Consider the following 18,592-nt stretch of genomic DNA (forward strand, 5'->3'; position numbering starts at 1 on the left):
ACACGAGTGTTTTATATTTTACACGAGTGTTTTACAATTAACACGATTTTTTTTACATTTTACACGAGTGTTTTACATTTTACACAAGTGTTTTACATTTACAAGAGTGTTTTACATTTTACACGATCGTTTTACATTTAACACTAGTGTTTTACATTTTACACGAGTGTTTTACATTTTACAAGAGCGTTTTACATTTTTTACACCATTGTTTTACATTTTACACCATTGTTTTACATTTTACACGAGTGTTTTACATTTACACCAGTGTTTTACATTTACACGAGTGTTTTACATTTACACGAGTGTTTTACATTTACACGAGTGTTTTACATTTTACACGAGTGTTTTACATTTTATACGAGTGTTATATCTACACGAGTGTTTTACATTTTACACGAGTGTTTTACATTTTACACGAGTGTTTTACACTTACACTGGTGTTTTACATTTACACGAGTGTTTTTTACAATTTACACAAGTGTTTTACATCGGTTACAAAACCTCTCTTGCAGTCATTACTTGCCAACAAGTATGGATACCGCAGTCCCCCACGTACCATTGCTGTTGAAGAATTCCAGATTCTCTTAGCGGGAGTGGAAAAGGAGGAAATCAAAGCCCTACTAACCAAGTAAGTTTTTACTCAGTTTTGAAATAACATTGTTGATAATGTTAGCCAATCATCTTGCTTCCATACTAAACCAGTTTTATGTATTTACAAAAGATTCTTTTACATATTATATTTAATTTTAATCATTTTGCTTAAGCTGTATACTATAGTCGCACACATTGTTCAACGTTTCATGGAAACAACATTTTCTTCTCGGATCAACTCGTTTCTTTCGTGACATCATAATTCATACATCTGTGAAACCGTTAAGACAAAAGAATCGTACACTTAACGCAAATTAGTAAAACCCAGTAAAATATGGAATTGGAAAGATTTGCTCAAAGACACTCGAGGAATTACAAGGATGATATGATCAGGTGTTCAAAAGTGTATGGTCTTCTGTTTCTAAAAATAGTATCATGTCCTTCAATAGGGAATGACATTGATAAAAAGAAGACTAGGTGGTATATATACATGTACCTACATGTATGAACATCACATACATCAAACATTATTTTTTTATTCGATCATAAAATGATCATAACTGTCCAATAGTCTTTGTCAACTTGTATTTCTCCAAATATTAAGTTGTAAGTTTATCTACATCTCAATGAACTGGGACTTGCGAGCATCTTAGGGTGGAGAATTAGGGTAGTCACGTGGCGTAGTGGTAACGTACCCGCCTTTCACACTGTCGTCACGGGTTTCGATTCCCCTAGTGTGTGAGTATGGGGGAGGGGTGTGTGACCTTCCCGAGAACCGGTGTTTTTCCCGATCACTCCCACTGTAAGACCTTTCACGAGCTTCCATACTCACCAACAAGAGGGATTAACATAAGCTGGTAGCTTTAATTGTTGTACTGTGAAAGGTATGCATTATCTATTTGATTTAACGATATCAAACCGCTTTTAAATTTTGAAAAAACACTAGATTTTAATTTGTTTCTGACTCTGTGATTTTCAGCATTATGAACTTGATTGAAATTTGGTATGATTGAAAACCCATTTCCATCAAATACTACTTTTGTTTGATTGTCATCAAGTATGAATTTTGTAAACTATTACCCAATTTTTTCACAACTGCGAAACAAATGATATCAGCTTATAGTAATCGCATGCTCGTCCTGATGGAAGCGCGCATGTTGTCTTAATGTAGTAGGAAACCGGAATACAAATACCCATTGCTGTCGCCGGACAGATGACGTCATAACGTTCACGATCGATCAGGGAATTGAACCATGGTTACCTAGGTGAGAGCCAACAATAATTACAACTGTATACATATATATATATATGTTTACTTATCTGGTTTCTCTTATCTGTTTATTGAAAACACAAAACTCTCTAAGAAGTCACCGAACTCAATCAGAAAATTATGTACACATACCCAATGACAGTGTATATATGTCACTCGGACGTTTCTATGTGTCGTTTAATTTCCATGTTAAGTAAGAGAAGTGGTATATCTGTTTGTTCTCGGTGCCTCAAGATATATTCTGGTCTATTGCACACCCATCCAGTAAGGATTGTCAAACAATTGTTTCCTGATCAAACCGTAATGGGCGAGTTATTCCGAATAGGTTGATTGATTGAGGAAATAAATATGTATATTTAGAGCCTGCGTTGCTCCCGCGAGATGGTTCTATTGTGAACGTAATGCTGACCTTGCGTGAGGTGATAAGATGTATAATGATATAGTAAAGAGGGGATCTTTTACATAGATGTCAATGTCATTTAATTTATTAAACTAGTTAAATTATTGTTTATGTTAAATTAATTACCTAAAATCTAACACTATATGGTATTGACACACAATATCACATTTTTCATATTCCCGCTGAAATAAAGAGGGAAAAAAACTCAAATCAATTTTCTTATAAAACTGATACACTTTTGGCTGCCTGGGTAATGTTTTATTATCACATTATTAAACGTCATTTATAAACTGTCGTGTATGAGATAATATAAGAAGCCCCACTGGAATGTTAAACACCAAATCGTTCCTTGAATTCATAACCAATGCTACTATTGAGATGTGGTTAACAACCATTAAATCAATTATTAGCCTAAAAACGAGTATGTGAGAGCTCACAGTCAACTTATATACTAGGAACATTGTGGGATTTCGTCAGAAGTGGGAAGTATTTCCCTGTCAATCACATACACTTTACTAAGGATCTCTGTGTGATGACCCTTTCTAAAGAGTTGTACAACAATTGTTTAATGCCGCATTGGTCGTTTAAATTTTCGTTATTGTAAATGTCAGTTCCGTTGTTGTATATCTTGTTCTCATCTGAGAACGTTACATTACTTACCTGGATTTACATGGCGAATGGTTTCGATGAAACAGAAGACGCTTACTATGCCGGAACACCTGTCTTATTGTCCTTGTACTTTTTAGGAGTCAACATGTAAATCTTTTGTTCATGTTTAGCTCTAATTGTACTGATGAGTATTTAGGCAGAAGACTGGGGACTATCTAGGTAGAAGACTGGTCAGTGTTTAGGTTAAAGACTGGGGGTATTTAAGAAGAAGACCACGGAGTATTTAGGTAGAAGTTTACATGTGGCAAAATAAATCCGTTATTTGGTGTATCAAATCCAACACAAACGATCGTTTCCTGTTTGTAGATGGTATCTCCGTGATGATAACGCTGTTCCTCCAGAGTACGTGCTACAGCCCATCAGTAAATATATACCTAACAGGCTGAGTAAAGACAAAGACCTACAGAATGAGGCTAAGGATGAGTGGAACGAGGATGAGTGTGACATGCAGGACGCATTAGAAGCGTCAGCTAGAGCCAATCTCCCCACACAAGCGGCAGAGAAATATTATGTTTCAAGTATGATATTTGTTTCTGAGATATACTGCCTTTCACCAAGTATTGATAGGATTGCACGGTTACTTAAGTCAGTCAATTAATTGTTCTTTTTTGAAGGATATGGTAGACTCACATACATTAGATACCTTGCGAATAAAATATGTTTAGAAAATAGAGGCCCATTTTATAAATAATGCAATAAAACTCATTTTTACCGCAAGTGCGAACACTTGAACCATTTTAAAAATTACTTTTGCAGTATTTGCATCATAATTGTTAGCATTTGTTGTCAGTTGTCAGAAGAAAATAATAATCTTGACTATTGATTTCCTTGTAGTTACTGAGAAGGAAATACAAAAAGGTATGCTGGACGTGTCCAACCCTGCTCCACACTGTCTGTGGTTCTGGCGTAAAATCGACGGCATTGAGGACATGGATGGAAGCAAGCACAAACTGCTAAGGAGATACATTGGTAAATATTCTGTTCATTATATAATCTAACATATCTGCTGGGCTGTATATATGTCGGTATCATCTATAAAGTGAAGATACCCATGTTGTTACACTTGCAACAATCTTTTTAAAAAATCTATCTATGGTTTGAATCCTGTATTTCATTTTAACATTTTACATGTCAGTAGCATATTGTGTCTAACTAGAATGCAGCAATGCATACAAGGTTCAGCGATGTTTTTCAAGACGAACGGGCACCCAATATAGAACACCTCAAAAATTCTCTTCATGTATGGAAATAACTGACACAGTCTAAAATAGTTTTTTTTTTTTTGTTTAAAACATCACAGACTTTTTGTGTTTAGTCATATGTCATTTCCCTTTAAATTTTCATTATGTCATATGTTTGTCATACTTAAATAGAGATGGTTATCACCATAGATTTCCAATGCTTAACAATATTTTCACAGTTACTTAATAATACCATACATTGGGTTTTGAATAGAAACTTTGCATTTATTGCAAAATCAAAATTCTCTGTCACATATTTGAAAAGTGTTTGAGATTTGATAGCGTTTCGTATATCGTTAAGAAATCGACGAGATTCCAGAATAAATGTATTTATGTATATTGTACATTTTCCGATGTAAATATCTCCAATGAAACATTATTCGTATAAAGTGCTATCCTGGGCTGTATGTCTCAAATTATGACAAACACCTGGTCTTATTTCCCTTGTACTTTTCCAGCAGTCTCTGTGTAAATCTTTATTCTGTTCAAATTTAGCCCTAGTTTTATAGAATTTTGGTTTGGATTATGATTATGTAGACAGATTGCTATTTGGATAACTATATTCCGTGTTGCTAATGAAGACTTTTCAGATTTTCGGAACTGTCAAGGACACCTTATGAAATATTCAAAATTTCTTACAAAGTTTTTTGAGAATTTTTATGATTTTTGAAACTTAGCAATTTTAGTGACATTTTGACAGCGAAAAATATACAGACCGAATGACACAGCTGTATTATTTCATACTAAACTATTATTAGCGCAACCACACAGTTATAAGCTTTATTTGGATTTGCTCTCAGATCTGAGTGGGCAGGACGAGTATTGGCAAGAATCCCGCAGGCTTCTCCGTGTACTAGAGGATTCGAAGATGGAACCTCACCTTCCTGCTGATAATATACACAAGACCACTGTCAACTGGACTGAAAATGGTAACTATTATGACACGTAGATATTGATTTTTCAGCAACAACACTACAGAAAGTCTTAATGTATTACATAGACAACACATTGCCTCTTCCATTCCCAACAGACATAGATAGTCCGTATTTTTTATCTGTTGAAAGACAGACATACATACACGTAACTGATTAAAAAACTTACATTAGAGTTAACTTAATACGTACGCTTTGTCGGAAGGGAAATGTTTATGAGAATCAACAACATTATTTATTATAAATATATATTTTTAAAGGTATCATCATTCTAAGTGATAGGCATTTTCTACACCCTTGCATTTATCTAAACATGTGAAAACATCATTGGTCTTTCATTCATTACATGTCACCTTCCTTATTTCTTTAATCCTGTAACGATTGAAGAGACCTAGACTAATTAGTAGAAGTATATCTATGCTGCATATATTCTAAATATCATATATTCAAGCTGGTAATACTTACATCACGTAATTCCATGCATGGATCTAATCATTGTACAGCTGCTAGCTCCTGTCCACCATATCACTGGAACCATGAAAATTAATTTGATACCATAGGGATGTTACATATGCTTTGTCGCTTTAAGCCATACTAATATACCAGTTTCGACGGAAATCCAAAAGGGACAGTATTTCTTCAGTAGAAATATTTCTAATATTCCTTATTATGCAGGTATCGACCCCGATAACGATGTCCACCAGAAATACTTGAAGACTATGACGGAGAATTTCATCAAGGAGATGATCCGATTGATTGACCATGGGATAAAACAACGCTCAGATACAGAACTGACCGATCCACTTATGCTAGAATGCTGCCAGCATATTCGTTTCTGCCAACAGAAATGCGAAAACTTCTGTGGAAGGGCGAAATCGTTAGACGTATGTAATGCACAACAAGTATTTCTTTAACTTTAATCCTAAATTATGAGGGATGTCCATTTTCAGCTCCATTATTTCCTTACTATCTAAGGCAGCCTTTGTAAACGAAGACAGGCGTCATTTGGTGCATTAGGCAAAAATGGACAATCAGATCCAGCTTCTGAGGCAGTTAAGAGAAAATATTAAACTCAAGCGAATCGAAAACCACAGTAAGGTGTGTTGTGTCACCAGGACATTGCCCCGTTCACAAGTCTGTCATTGCCATGGCTGCCATTAACGATTGTGTCATTGATTTCATTGAGTTTCTGCCATATTAGTCTTATCTCGCTCCATCAGGTTTTCATTCAAGGCCATTTCCGGTACCCACTTTGATGATGTCATACATGCAGTGGGGGACATTCTGAACGGTCAGGAAAAGGAAAATGTAATGCAATATGTCCGCAAAAAGTTAAACCTTTAAATATGAGGCTCACAACCTACCAATCAGCCCTCGTATTGTATTGGTAACATTTAGGTAAATGGGATGTGCCATATTTCCTGATATCGTTTGCAATACCCAAACCTCGTGCTGTCAGCAGAATGTTTTGGAAATACAATATCGTTTATTTAAAATTTAATTAACATTTTTCTCATTACTTCCTAAAGCTAAGACTTGTTAGTGTATTGACATGAAATGCCATCGTTTCTTCATAGAAAATCAAGCAATACCTCACGTCTGACTCCACAAAACCTTTGATTATTCACGGAACCTCTGGCTGTGGTAAGACGTCCTTGATGGCCATGACAGCCAAGCTCGCACCCACGTGGATTTCCAACACGCAGCCAGCCGTTGTGCTCAGGTATACAGTATTTACTTATGTTAAATAAAAAAACTTCTGTTTCTTTAGTATTTATTTCTACATTGCTTTCCAAAAGTGAGAGAAATGACAGCTAGTACCTGCAATATCTTGAGTTATACAACATTACAAGCACCTTGAAACCACCCTCTTTTAAGTAGTTTGCTTACAGATTAAGTGTTGACAAAGAACATTTATTAGTTGATGTTTTAATTATTAGTTTGTATTTTAAGCAATATAAAGTATTAAAAAATTAATACATATATTAACAGAGATTATTCGAAGACAAGTATATAAGAACTTATAACAATTCGTCTCATTATAATCAACTGTCTGTTACATATCTTTATAAATTCCAAGCTTTAGCTTGTAAATTGTCGGAGAGTTTGTTTCTATTTCTACTACAGATTTCTAAATAATAATGAAGTTGTTTTAAACAAATTCAGAACCTTGGTATATATCAGACACCCAGTTCGTTTAAAGTCGTTGTTTGTGAACATACAATCATGGTTCCTGTAATAATTATCTTCTGATAAAGAAGACAGTATAACTAAGTATTGAAAGAAAGTAATCAATAGTTGATCATTATTGGCAAATGCTAACTAGTCTTACCTTAATGTATATTACGCAGAGCTGAGTTGTGGTTGTCATATTTGGAATCAAATATTCATGTTCCCACTATTCCGGATTCTCATTAATGATGAATTTATTTATAAATCGATAACCCTTCTTGACACCACGTGAACAAAGATGAACTAAATTGCAGCCGTTTCACCCTTCTCGGAATCAGTGATGCTAAGGTCCTAAAAGATCACTGATCATACGATTAGAGGGCATTCAGAACGTAAATAGAATATACATGCATTTTATAACACTATATATATTACCATCAGTTTGATTATTGGAATTCAATTCTGCTTTGTTTTATTAACCAACAGTTTGTATTATATGTTCAATAGGTTTATTGGAACAACACCGGATAGTTCTAATATCAACGGTCTACTCATCTCCGTCATCAATCAGATAAAAGCTATCTACAATCAGTCATCACTCAATCCAGAGGTGAGGTTAGGTACCGGTGAGCTTATGCCAGGGCGCGTCGTTTGTCGTCCGTCCGGCATCCGTCGGGAATCCGTCAACGTTTTACTGAAATTCACTACTGGTCCTGAACGACTGAGCGAGTTTTCACCAAATTTGCTTAAAAACAGCATTTGGGGAAGGGGGACAAAGTTTATATAAATGGTTGACTCGGCCCCCTATAGATCTATGGACGGGGCCCAAAAAAGGAATTCTAGCAAATTCTCTAAATCCCATCTTTCGCTATAGATCTTATTCGACTTTGTCAAAATCTGGTCTGAAAAATCCTTCGGTGAAAGGGATTAGAGATTTATAAACGGTTTGTTTCGGCTTCCTGGGATAGAAGGTTGGTCCACAATAGGGGAAATAGATAAAATTATTTAAAATCCTTTGCCTGTAGGAATGTCTATATTGGTCTGAAACAACCATAATTATTAGGAATTACTTTTGTATACATTGTGGATCTCGGTTTCCTGGGGCAGAATGGCCGAGACCCCAAGGGGTAATGGATGAAATTCTTCAAAATCATTCTTCTCCAGAAATTATTTTATTCTGTCCTAATTTGGTCTTAAGCATTCTTGGACAATGGTGAATTACTTTTTTTAAACGATGGGCCTCACCCCCATGGAGCCAGAGGGACGGAGTCCAAAAGGAGAAGTAAAGATACTGCAGTAAAATACCACTTCTTCTGGATGAATGTCAAGATTCTATTTCAACAGAGTGTAAATCAATCAATGATTCAAAAAATGGGTAGATATAATGTAATACATATCTAGATTAACTTGTTTTTCCAAGAATTGGGCGGTGTGAGCTTTTGTACTCTCCTGAAACTTTGGTTAAAATGGCACTGTCATTGTTTCACCGAAACAATGCAAATAAAGTATAGATATTAGGTTTTTCAGTTTCCTATGGAGTAAACGTTGCAGAGGTAAAATGATTGTAATCGAAATTGCCTACAGTTCTCTTAATCGATAATTAGCGGAATATTTGTGAAAGTTTGTGGATACATTATTGCTTAGAGGACACTTCAAAATTCTGACATTATTACAATAAAACATTTTTATTTTTGTGAACATTAATTTTATACAGAGCCTTCAGGAATTGTCGAAGGAATTCGAATTCGTACTGAGTTTTGCTAAACCTGCACAGCCGCTTATCATCCTTCTGGATTCCCTAGATCAAATCGACATTTCCTACAACGCTAGAAGTTTGTTCTGGTTACCCAGAACGATCGGAAAACATGTTAAACTGATTGTATCAACTCTCGAGGACGAAGAATTTGAATGCTTTCCAAAGCTCAAGGTGAGAAAGGAGAAGATCAGTTAATTTCTCTCTCCCTATTAAGCAGTTTATTGTTAAGATTACTGTCTAGTATTAGTTTACGATTCTGTTTGGTATCAATCACTCGGGAGTTGTCAAACATGATCATCACTTATATTTTTTTCCACTGAGGTATAACATTTGACTGAAAACAAAGAAAGAAAATATGTAAAATAATAACCATGTTAGGGAAATGTACAATCTTAGAATAACGACTGACACCAGTCAGGTACATGTTCTGATATACAAAGCCGGTGTGACAGCCAGTTTTCTGTTCATGAAAAACGTGATATTTTTTATCATCATGGATGTTTTTTCATATTTATCTCACTTTTTTATAAATCAAACAAAATACATAAATTACATCATTCCAAGCAACATCCCCGTTACACAATACATCAGTAACATAATTGAAGTATCCTTGACGAGTCGATTTAGGAAATAGTAGGGAGGGTTTCGATAAACGAAATAGTATCCTTATATATGTATATACATTGTATATATATATATACACACAATAATACTTCGTCACAATGTTAATTAATATGTTACGTAATACAATCCCCTGAAGATGACCGCGAGGCCTAAAAACGTCAGCGAATTTATTTGCCATGTCAAGTGTTTGATTTTCTATATATACGATACATAAAGTTTTCATCTTTTTTAATTATATATATATACATATATATGTGTGTGTGTATATATATATATATATATATATATATATAAGGTACGAATATATTTGGTAAGAATATAACATATTATTCTTTTTTCAATATACAATCAGGCTATGTTCAAAGATGAAGACAACTTTTGGTTAGTGCCTGAACTGAAAGCATCCGATGCCGAAGGTATCATACAGCAATGGCTTAAATCCCGCAACAGAACACTCACCCCTACACAGCTAGACATTCTCAACAAATGTGTTTACCACTGCCCTTTGCCACTGTTCTTGAAACTATCATTTGAAAGTGCTCAAAGATGGCATTCCTATTGGGATAAAAGCGAAACTGTTCTTAACAAGACCATAAGGAGCAGCATTGACAGTCTGTTTTCTAAACTGGAGACTAAACACGGAGAAATATTTGTGTCGAGGACACTTGGTTATTTGACTGCTTGTAAGTTTTTAGCTTTTTTCATTACTTGTATGAACATGCTAACGGTTTCATGATTGTAAATGTTTATTGAATATAGTTGCGCTTTCCACAAGACAAATTTTTACATGTCTGCGTATGCGGATAATCGTGTGAACGTCTAACATTGAATTAAGAGGTATATCTTAACACTTAACAGACGTTAAGCCTCTATATGTAAATCAACTAAAATTACACCATCAGTATATTCAGATACACTTAGTAAGATTAAGGGTAATGTGTGGATTATATGATCATATGTTACATTTCCAGCCAGGAATGGGCTTTCAGAATCTGAGTTAGAGGACGTGCTGTCATGTGACGATGAGGTCCTTAATGACCTATACCAGTTTTGGGTTCCACCAGTCCGACGATTACCTCCCCTGCTGCTGGTCCGGCTGAAGGCGGAAATACAACAGTATATAGGTCAGTGTGTGGTAAATTTGACGAAAATATGCTTTTAATGTTAATTATATTAATTCTATCCTCTAAATAGCATATAAAATATGTATATACATGTATATTTTGGCTGACTGATCAAAGAATGTTCTTCATATAAACTCTTACTAGAATATCAGAATATATTACTTCAAAAGAGTTTTGGTGATACCATGTTTTTTGTTCAGAAATAAGATTGAAAATAAGTTGGATAACTTGAAAAAAATATGACATAAGCTATGAGGAAAGTGCAACGTGCATATTTATATATTTATGTACTGAGATACTTTCATGTTCTGTTTCTATAAGTGGAGAGAGGCGCTGATGGCATCCGTGTACTTTATTGGTATCATCGCCAGTTCATAGAGGCTGCTAAAGCCAGATACTGCAAACCAAATGTGTCTGTCAAGATTAATAAAGGTCTCGCAGACTTCTTCGACGGCAGATGGGCTGACGGTGAGTTACTTAACTTATGATATTTGGGACATTACAATTCCATACAATGAATGGTATTGGAGCAAATGTAAAATGTTATAAACTAATGGTGAATCCCATAATTATTTTATGGTCATATAGGGAAGAAAAAGCCCTACGTGGACAAGAAGAAAAAGTCGGGTGAGAGTGACCGACATGTTTCAAGCCAGCCACTTGTCCATGGAAAGACGTATAACCAACGTAGGTTGAATAATTCTCCCTATCACAGAACTAAGGTCGATGCCTTGGAACTCAAGAACGAATGTCTTCTGAACTTCGAGTTTTTACAGGCCAAAGTTGTGGCTTCTTCTGTACGGTGAGAATCATACGATTTATGCTGCTCATACATGTTTTCATTTGTCGTTTGATTGGAGATAGAAGTGATATTTAAATAATTATTTTGCCAATGAAGGTTCGGACTCTTTATGGGCCTATTCTTTCTATTTTATTGTTGTTTATTGATATAATGAAACACTCCTTTTCTTTCGCGGATCAGACCCATTCTGGATGATTTTGCCTTTGCACGGAAAGTGTTTCCGAAAGATAGTGACCTTGAAACTGTAGGAGCAGCCATTGAGATGTCCCAGGGTGCACTGTTGTACGATCCTTTTCAGTTGGCTCCACAACTCTTGGACAGGTTGGCAGGAGAAAAGGTAGCTACACCGTTTATGCAATCGCATATATATATATATATTGATTCGACAGAAAAAAATATATAAATCGCTTGGCGTGTAAGAGAATTTCATTAAATCAATAGTGCTTTAATGGTACAAATATCACAACCTTTCTTAAAATTGAGCTCAAAATCAAATAGGAATAGAGGAATGTCTCTCTGGTTTATTAATATCAAGGACATGATTTGTATCGGACTGCCAAAAACAGCGCACAAATAATACAAACATAAAGAGCAAGATGTGTGTATGAAACACCATACCCCGGTTGCAACAAATTCTGAAGTGGGACATTAAAACTCTACTGTGAAAGGTATGTGATAATTGCATGTTCACATTGTGAAAGACTTATGTCTTCATTGTGGTAATGATTTTCTTTATTTCAAATATAGTGAAAAGGTCATGGCCAAGGTAGCATGGACAAAAAGGATAGTGCCACCAGAAAGGTCATGTCACAAGGACACGCATGCCACATATCAAAGTCATACCTCTTGTGTTTCAAACGTAGATCAAAGATCACAGTCAAGATCACATGGTCAAAAATTTTGGTACCACCAAAAAGGTCTTGTCAAAGGACACCTTGCAAAATAATAAGCTGACAACAGACAGCACAAAATCTTTCTATCCGAGTGCAATGTTATTGCATTTACAATAATATTAACAGTCATCTATAAGGGTAGTTAGAACATTATATTTTAAAGTTTTTTATCACAATGCTTTATTTTTGCAATATTGCAGCTCTCGATTGACCTTCTCCGACAGTGTGAGAAGTGTAATGTGCCGTTCCTTGCTCCAGACCAAGAAGTCCTTATGAAGCCGGGTGGTCAGCTTATCTATTGTCTGACTGGACATCAAGGTCCTATCCTTTCAGTGGACATTAAACAGAACGGAAAAGTTGCCGTATCATGTAAGAGGCTGTACCACATCAAATAAGCAATACCTTTTTATGGGTATTGTTATAAAATGTATTCTAATTTAACAGGTTAAGTGATGATATTTAAGCATTTTTACGCTTTAGTACACTACATGATTGTGAGGAAACTGTCCGAAAATTCGGCATTTTTCTTCTTTTCCACATTCTGTAGACAAAAATAAATATAGTATCATTTCTTTTCTTTTTTCACACAGTTTATTAACGTCTCTACAGACAACTTTCACACAGACTTTATTCGGGTTATTAAGGCGTACCGTGAAATTGTATTCATGATGATTTAGACAGACACTTTACAATGAATGGTTATTTGGTTTCTTCAATTCTATTTTAGCTGCTGTCAAATTCGCAAATACCATAGATTTATTACTGTGAATTGACTCTCGCGTACAACAAATATTATCTTGCGCACATTTTTTCCAGGTTCGGATGACGATGAAGATTCTGTTAAAACTTGGGATTTGATAGAAGGGAAACTTCTCAAATCATACGATGGCATCAAGTTGAATCCAACTCAAGTGCGTTATGTGTGTAATGACAGGCATGTCCTCGTGGATTACGCTGACGATTATATCGCCATACAACAGTCAGGCGAAATTGCTTTCTCTATAGACAACCTCGGCGGCCAGTCAGCTGTTGGAGGCAAGAACAAATCACTACTGGCCACGTTTTGTGATGACACTGTTGACGTATACAATATGGAGAATGGTGATAATGTTGCTACGGTCGAAGTCTCAGAATCGAAGCTGATATTTTGTATGGACATGCCAAGTGCCATTGCGGGTAATATGCACTTTCTATTTAAGATGACCTGCATGTAAATTCGATCGCAATAAGTGCAACACATACATGTTGCCAAAAAACAGCTTCATTCATTCTTAAATGACTTGTTACGTTGCAAGTTTTGTTGTCAATTTTTAGCAAATAGCAATATTCGAATTCTAAAATATACATAATGTTATGCATACAATGGTATTAAATCAGATAGTTTGCTGACACACTTTTGATTTTCCCCAGCCTCTGAAAACTACGTGGTCCTGACGGACAGCGATCAGCACTACTTCACTGTATACAACTTCCCTAAGCGGAACCTCACTAACTGGGTACAGGTTTTCAGTACCGAACAGACTTCCGGTCAACCGAATCTCACTATAGACGCCATTGTGATTATACCTGATGAACAACGATTCATTTTATCTAATGTTCGCGACAACGACCTGCTTATTTATGATATCAAAACATTGGACAAACTTAAAACAATAAAAGGTAGTATACTTCAGTTTTCCCATATTCTTTGCATTTTTTTAAACTTTGCCATAATATTGCTTTTAAAAACCCAGAGAATATTTTAGATTTGTGTTTCGTTAATAAACCAGACGAATGCTGTTTTTATTTGCAAGATTTTAAAAATGTTGTACGACTAATATCATTAATATGAAAAACAGGGAGCTAATTTATGTAGACGTGGTATTTAATTATTTAATTAATTTGGTGTAAATGTCCGGTATAAGATATCAAAAAGTCACGCGTAACCTGTTTAAGTAGGTCTTTCATTCTTTTATTCCTTTTAAGAAGATTTCATATTGACAATAAATGTTTTTATACTTTATTTCAACCAAGGCATATATTTCATTCTTCTCCTAATCGCTTCTATCTTCTATCTTGTATGTATAGGTTACCGAATGGACTTTGCCCAGAACTACAGAATCACGGCTACTGGCAATTTCCTTTACTTCCCCGGAGAGATCGAAGTCGTTGTTTGGAATCTCAAGAAGGAGCAGCGATCATGTATCCTTCCTCACCCAGGTCCATTACGTGACGTCATTTGTTGGTCATGGAAAACCATGGTGACGGCAACAGACGATACCACAGTGCGAGTGTGGGATTTGGAGAGGAAGGAAAAAGAGACCAAAAACCAAAGTCTGGTTCTTGGTCATGTAATACGGTACGATGTTGTGATCTTTATGCACGCGACCCATTACGTCGTATGTCGATAACATATAAGTTTGATGAATGAATTCTGGCAAGAAAGGTATCCTTGTACCTAAACTCTATAGCAGTGTTCATCACTGTGTATTACACAGCAAATAACACTTTCAACTCGAAAACGGAATTCAAATTAAAGTGTTGCGTTTTATATCCTTTAGACACTTCGTTCCCATGAAGAACCCTCGTTATGCTGTTGTTATGGTACAGACGGACCGGACGGACGCAGAGAGAGTCAATCTGCAGGTTTATGACATCCATGCAAAGAAAGTTGTCCGTGAGGGCACGCCAGTATGTACTATTTCTCCAAAAACTATCAATAGTCTACAAATAAATGTGACTTAGTAAAATGACTCGAATCCTCCTGCTGTAGTGTATTAACCTTATATGTGATAAACGAAAAAATCAGATATCGTCACAAAGTTCTTTTAGTATCATAACTTAATTTCATATAATTTCATACTTTTCGACTAAGACAGATGGGAATTACATTGCTAGAATCTTCAAGAACATATTCGTCACCCTTTTTCAAGTCATAAATACATAGTATTATACGAATGTAACTACTATTAGATTTGTTTTTTTGGGTTACTCTCGTCAGATTGGAGCAAAACCTTGTTTCTTGTTTGTAATCCAAAGCATACAGACGCCACATCGTGCAAGAAAGTATATTGATGAAGGATATATTTACATCTACTACTTGAATCAAGACACAGTAAAATAAGTGCTGCATTTTTATGGTCGCATTCATTTGTTTCGTAATTCATTATAATTCTAATATCATTAGATACATTTGACAAATACGAATCAATTACTGCTCAATTTTGATTAAGTCTGTATTATGAGAGTTCAGAGATTACGTCAACATACAAAAGAGTCACATCAGAGGTAGGCGTGCAAGCTGATATATACATTAAGATGCTTCCAGTTGGAAACTTTGAAATCTCCTGATAAAAGTTTATTCATACCAAATGTTATATCAAGAGAAATTCTAGACAGAAAAATATAGAGGTATGCTGTGTTTACCTTTTTTCACAGAATGCACCTCCAGGTGTGATAAAGATCCTGAACGAAAAGCACATAGCCGTGGTAACTAGTTCGAGAAAAATCAAAACCATCAACTTGGACACCATGAAAGTAGATAAAGTGTTTGAAGGCGACTTGTCCGCTTATACTGTGGATATACATGTCAAATCTGACGGGTCAGGTAACTGTTGCATCATCTATCAGAATACCAATAAATATTTCATTGATATAGTTCGCGAAGAAGTACATCAGTTTTGATGTCAAAATGGAGAGTGTGAGTACATCAATATACTTGTCAAAACAAAACTTGAAATAAATTGGCTGTCTGTGTTTGAAATGCATACAATAGTACACCCTATTAAGCGGTTTAATTGATTGTACAACAGTGATTAGCAACTTGTTATACAAATTTAGAATTAGAGATGAGTCAAGTATAGACTTAAACTGCATCACACAGGTATTTCGTCATTAAGGGACTCGACAATGATTCTAAGTGCATAACTCTTAAATCTAAGCATTCAAACATGCCACTGGTTTCTTATTGCTGAAAGATAAATCTATTTTTCAGAAATATTGACTCAAACAAGAGGAAGGCAGAGGTTTAAGATATACAACACCGCAACTGGAAAATCGAGAGCGATCATTCAAAGGCCTTCCAATGTTAAAACGGACAAGAAAAGTCCATTTGAGGAAATATTTTATGTATGTCCTCTTTCAATTGACACTGTTTCATATATCATTAAGTAATTTAGCTTGTATGATGAGTTAAAGTTTTTTTGTTAATGCATTACTACACTGGAAAATATTTTTTGAAATTTAAAAGTCATTCTTCGTTCGCGACCATCAATATCTTATCTAACTCAACATATCATTACCAAATTATCTAAAAGTGAAATATCATGATAAATCATTATAAAACATTGCAGCGTCACAAAGAAATACAAAGAAATTTATTCTTTTTTAGGTTAACAAAGGTTGGACATTATTGGCTGGACGAATTTCTGGTGGTGCATGGCTCCTGTACGATATATCTACATTACAGTGTGTTCGAACGATTTCTCCCACAGAGTATGATTATAGCGATGTACCCATAGAGAAGGCATGTCTGTCAGGCGATGGCCAAACCTTTGTATTTGGTGTCAATTCGTACGTTGATAGTTCCGGATCATCCCAGGAAAAATACAAATTAGCATCGTTCGTTGTTTGGAGTCACAAAGAAAGTTAGTATTCTTGTAATTACATGAAGCATGGCTTTTTTGTTGACGATTGTCACGTACAAGTACAATGTGATGATGTTGTTGTAGATATATCCACTTGACCATTCAGTCAACAATACATCAGAAATATATCCGAAGAATGACAGGAAAAGCCTGGAATGATATAACGATATACTAACACAACTGTATTCGTAGTTTGATATGTAAACTCTATTGGGAACATCACCGTTAGCTATTTGATTTCCTATCGGTATATTGTGAGGGATATGTATTACTTTCCACATGGTAACTTAGTTCCTGTATTTTTGGCTATGATACATTACTAACGAAGTTGTAACATTTTTTTAAATTTTAATCGGTTTATTTGAAAATCTATGCGAACTGTGAAGTGAACAATAAAATCGAGAAATATAAGATTAGATTCGTGTACTACCAGATAGACGGGTGACCCTGTGTGAAGACAGAGAGTACCAGAACCATTACTTTGAGGTCGCCAACAGGAAGGGCATAGACGTATCGGTGGATGAGATTCACGTACTAGATGACAACCGACTGCTTACTGTCCACGATGATTTCATCCTCAGAGTTTGGGATAGAAACACAGGTAATATGATGATATCAGAGCTTCTCATGAAAACATTAATGTCTCCATTTGGAGAAATAAGCAAGAAAAGGCTAGCGGAAGTCATTAGTAGGGTCCCAGACAAGGGGACTTGCTGATTTTACCACTATTAATATTATCATTATTATTATTCTGTAAAATGGATGCTTTCGATTGGTCGTAATTTTAAAATGTTTCTATTTTAATGCAATTTAATTTTGTATGTAGATGCAATATGACGTCTAAAATACAATGGTGGTGTCCTTTTTCTGATTCGGCAAACTGGTCGACCAAGGGATTATCTAGTGTTTCCTGTCAGTGTCTCGTTTAGTGCTTAAAATTTCAAAATGTGTACGCCAGAGTTCCGCAGCCCCTCCTGAGTTGTACTCAGTTGTACTTGTAAACATTATTCACGACTAAAGAAGTTGTTTGGAGGACTTCTGTAACGGACCCGTTAGTGTTAGTACTTATTTCAATGTCTCCAGTGGGAATCCGAAACCGAGACTCCTAACCTTCTAGAGTCACGTTTAGCCTTTCGAACCTCTAAATGAGCGGTGTATTGCAGCTAGTACATTGTTATTACCAGGAGTGCACCTGGCTCATTCATTCCAATAACAAGACTACATTTGTTATAAACTGTTTTATAATACCACTTGTAATTTTCTTTTAATTCTCTTTTATAAATTGTGTTGATAGGAGAACTGCTGAAGCGTTTGGAGGGACATCGCAGTGCCGTGCAAGTGTTCTTGAAAGACGATGGACCATATTTTTTCTCGTATGCAACATACGAAGAAGAGAATGCTATTCGAGTTTGGGATAAAGCTACATTAGAATGTTTAGCGAGTTACAGACTAGACCATACGGTAGGTCAAGACCTGTCTCTGATGTGTAA

General features: G+C 35.5%; 1 protein-coding gene across 1 annotated transcript in view; it reads left to right on the forward strand.

Moving 5' to 3' along the window:
• Positions 1–18,592, forward strand: part of LOC132555677 (NACHT domain- and WD repeat-containing protein 1-like) — a 29,321-nt gene that overhangs the window by 9,670 nt on the left and 1,059 nt on the right. Inside the window, exons 4-26 of the mRNA XM_060220031.1 lie at positions 516–631; positions 3,240–3,451; positions 3,768–3,902; positions 4,975–5,103; positions 5,782–5,990; positions 6,684–6,829; positions 7,786–7,888; positions 8,993–9,205; positions 10,011–10,341; positions 10,630–10,782; positions 11,104–11,250; positions 11,371–11,584; positions 11,765–11,921; positions 12,678–12,846; positions 13,294–13,653; positions 13,888–14,136; positions 14,545–14,815; positions 15,018–15,147; positions 15,895–16,063; positions 16,451–16,584; positions 16,847–17,102; positions 17,536–17,703; positions 18,397–18,563. Coding sequence (XP_060076014.1) covers positions 516–631; positions 3,240–3,451; positions 3,768–3,902; positions 4,975–5,103; positions 5,782–5,990; positions 6,684–6,829; positions 7,786–7,888; positions 8,993–9,205; positions 10,011–10,341; positions 10,630–10,782; positions 11,104–11,250; positions 11,371–11,584; positions 11,765–11,921; positions 12,678–12,846; positions 13,294–13,653; positions 13,888–14,136; positions 14,545–14,815; positions 15,018–15,147; positions 15,895–16,063; positions 16,451–16,584; positions 16,847–17,102; positions 17,536–17,703; positions 18,397–18,563 — 4,338 coding nt within the window. The remainder of the gene's footprint in view (positions 1–515; positions 632–3,239; positions 3,452–3,767; positions 3,903–4,974; positions 5,104–5,781; positions 5,991–6,683; positions 6,830–7,785; positions 7,889–8,992; positions 9,206–10,010; positions 10,342–10,629; positions 10,783–11,103; positions 11,251–11,370; positions 11,585–11,764; positions 11,922–12,677; positions 12,847–13,293; positions 13,654–13,887; positions 14,137–14,544; positions 14,816–15,017; positions 15,148–15,894; positions 16,064–16,450; positions 16,585–16,846; positions 17,103–17,535; positions 17,704–18,396; positions 18,564–18,592) is intronic.

This window comes from Ylistrum balloti, unplaced genomic scaffold (assembly GCF_031769215.1).
Source record: "Ylistrum balloti isolate Yb309-2 unplaced genomic scaffold, AGI_CSIRO_Ybal_v1 Utg370510, whole genome shotgun sequence".
Lineage (NCBI taxonomy): Eukaryota > Metazoa > Mollusca > Bivalvia > Pectinida > Pectinidae > Ylistrum > Ylistrum balloti.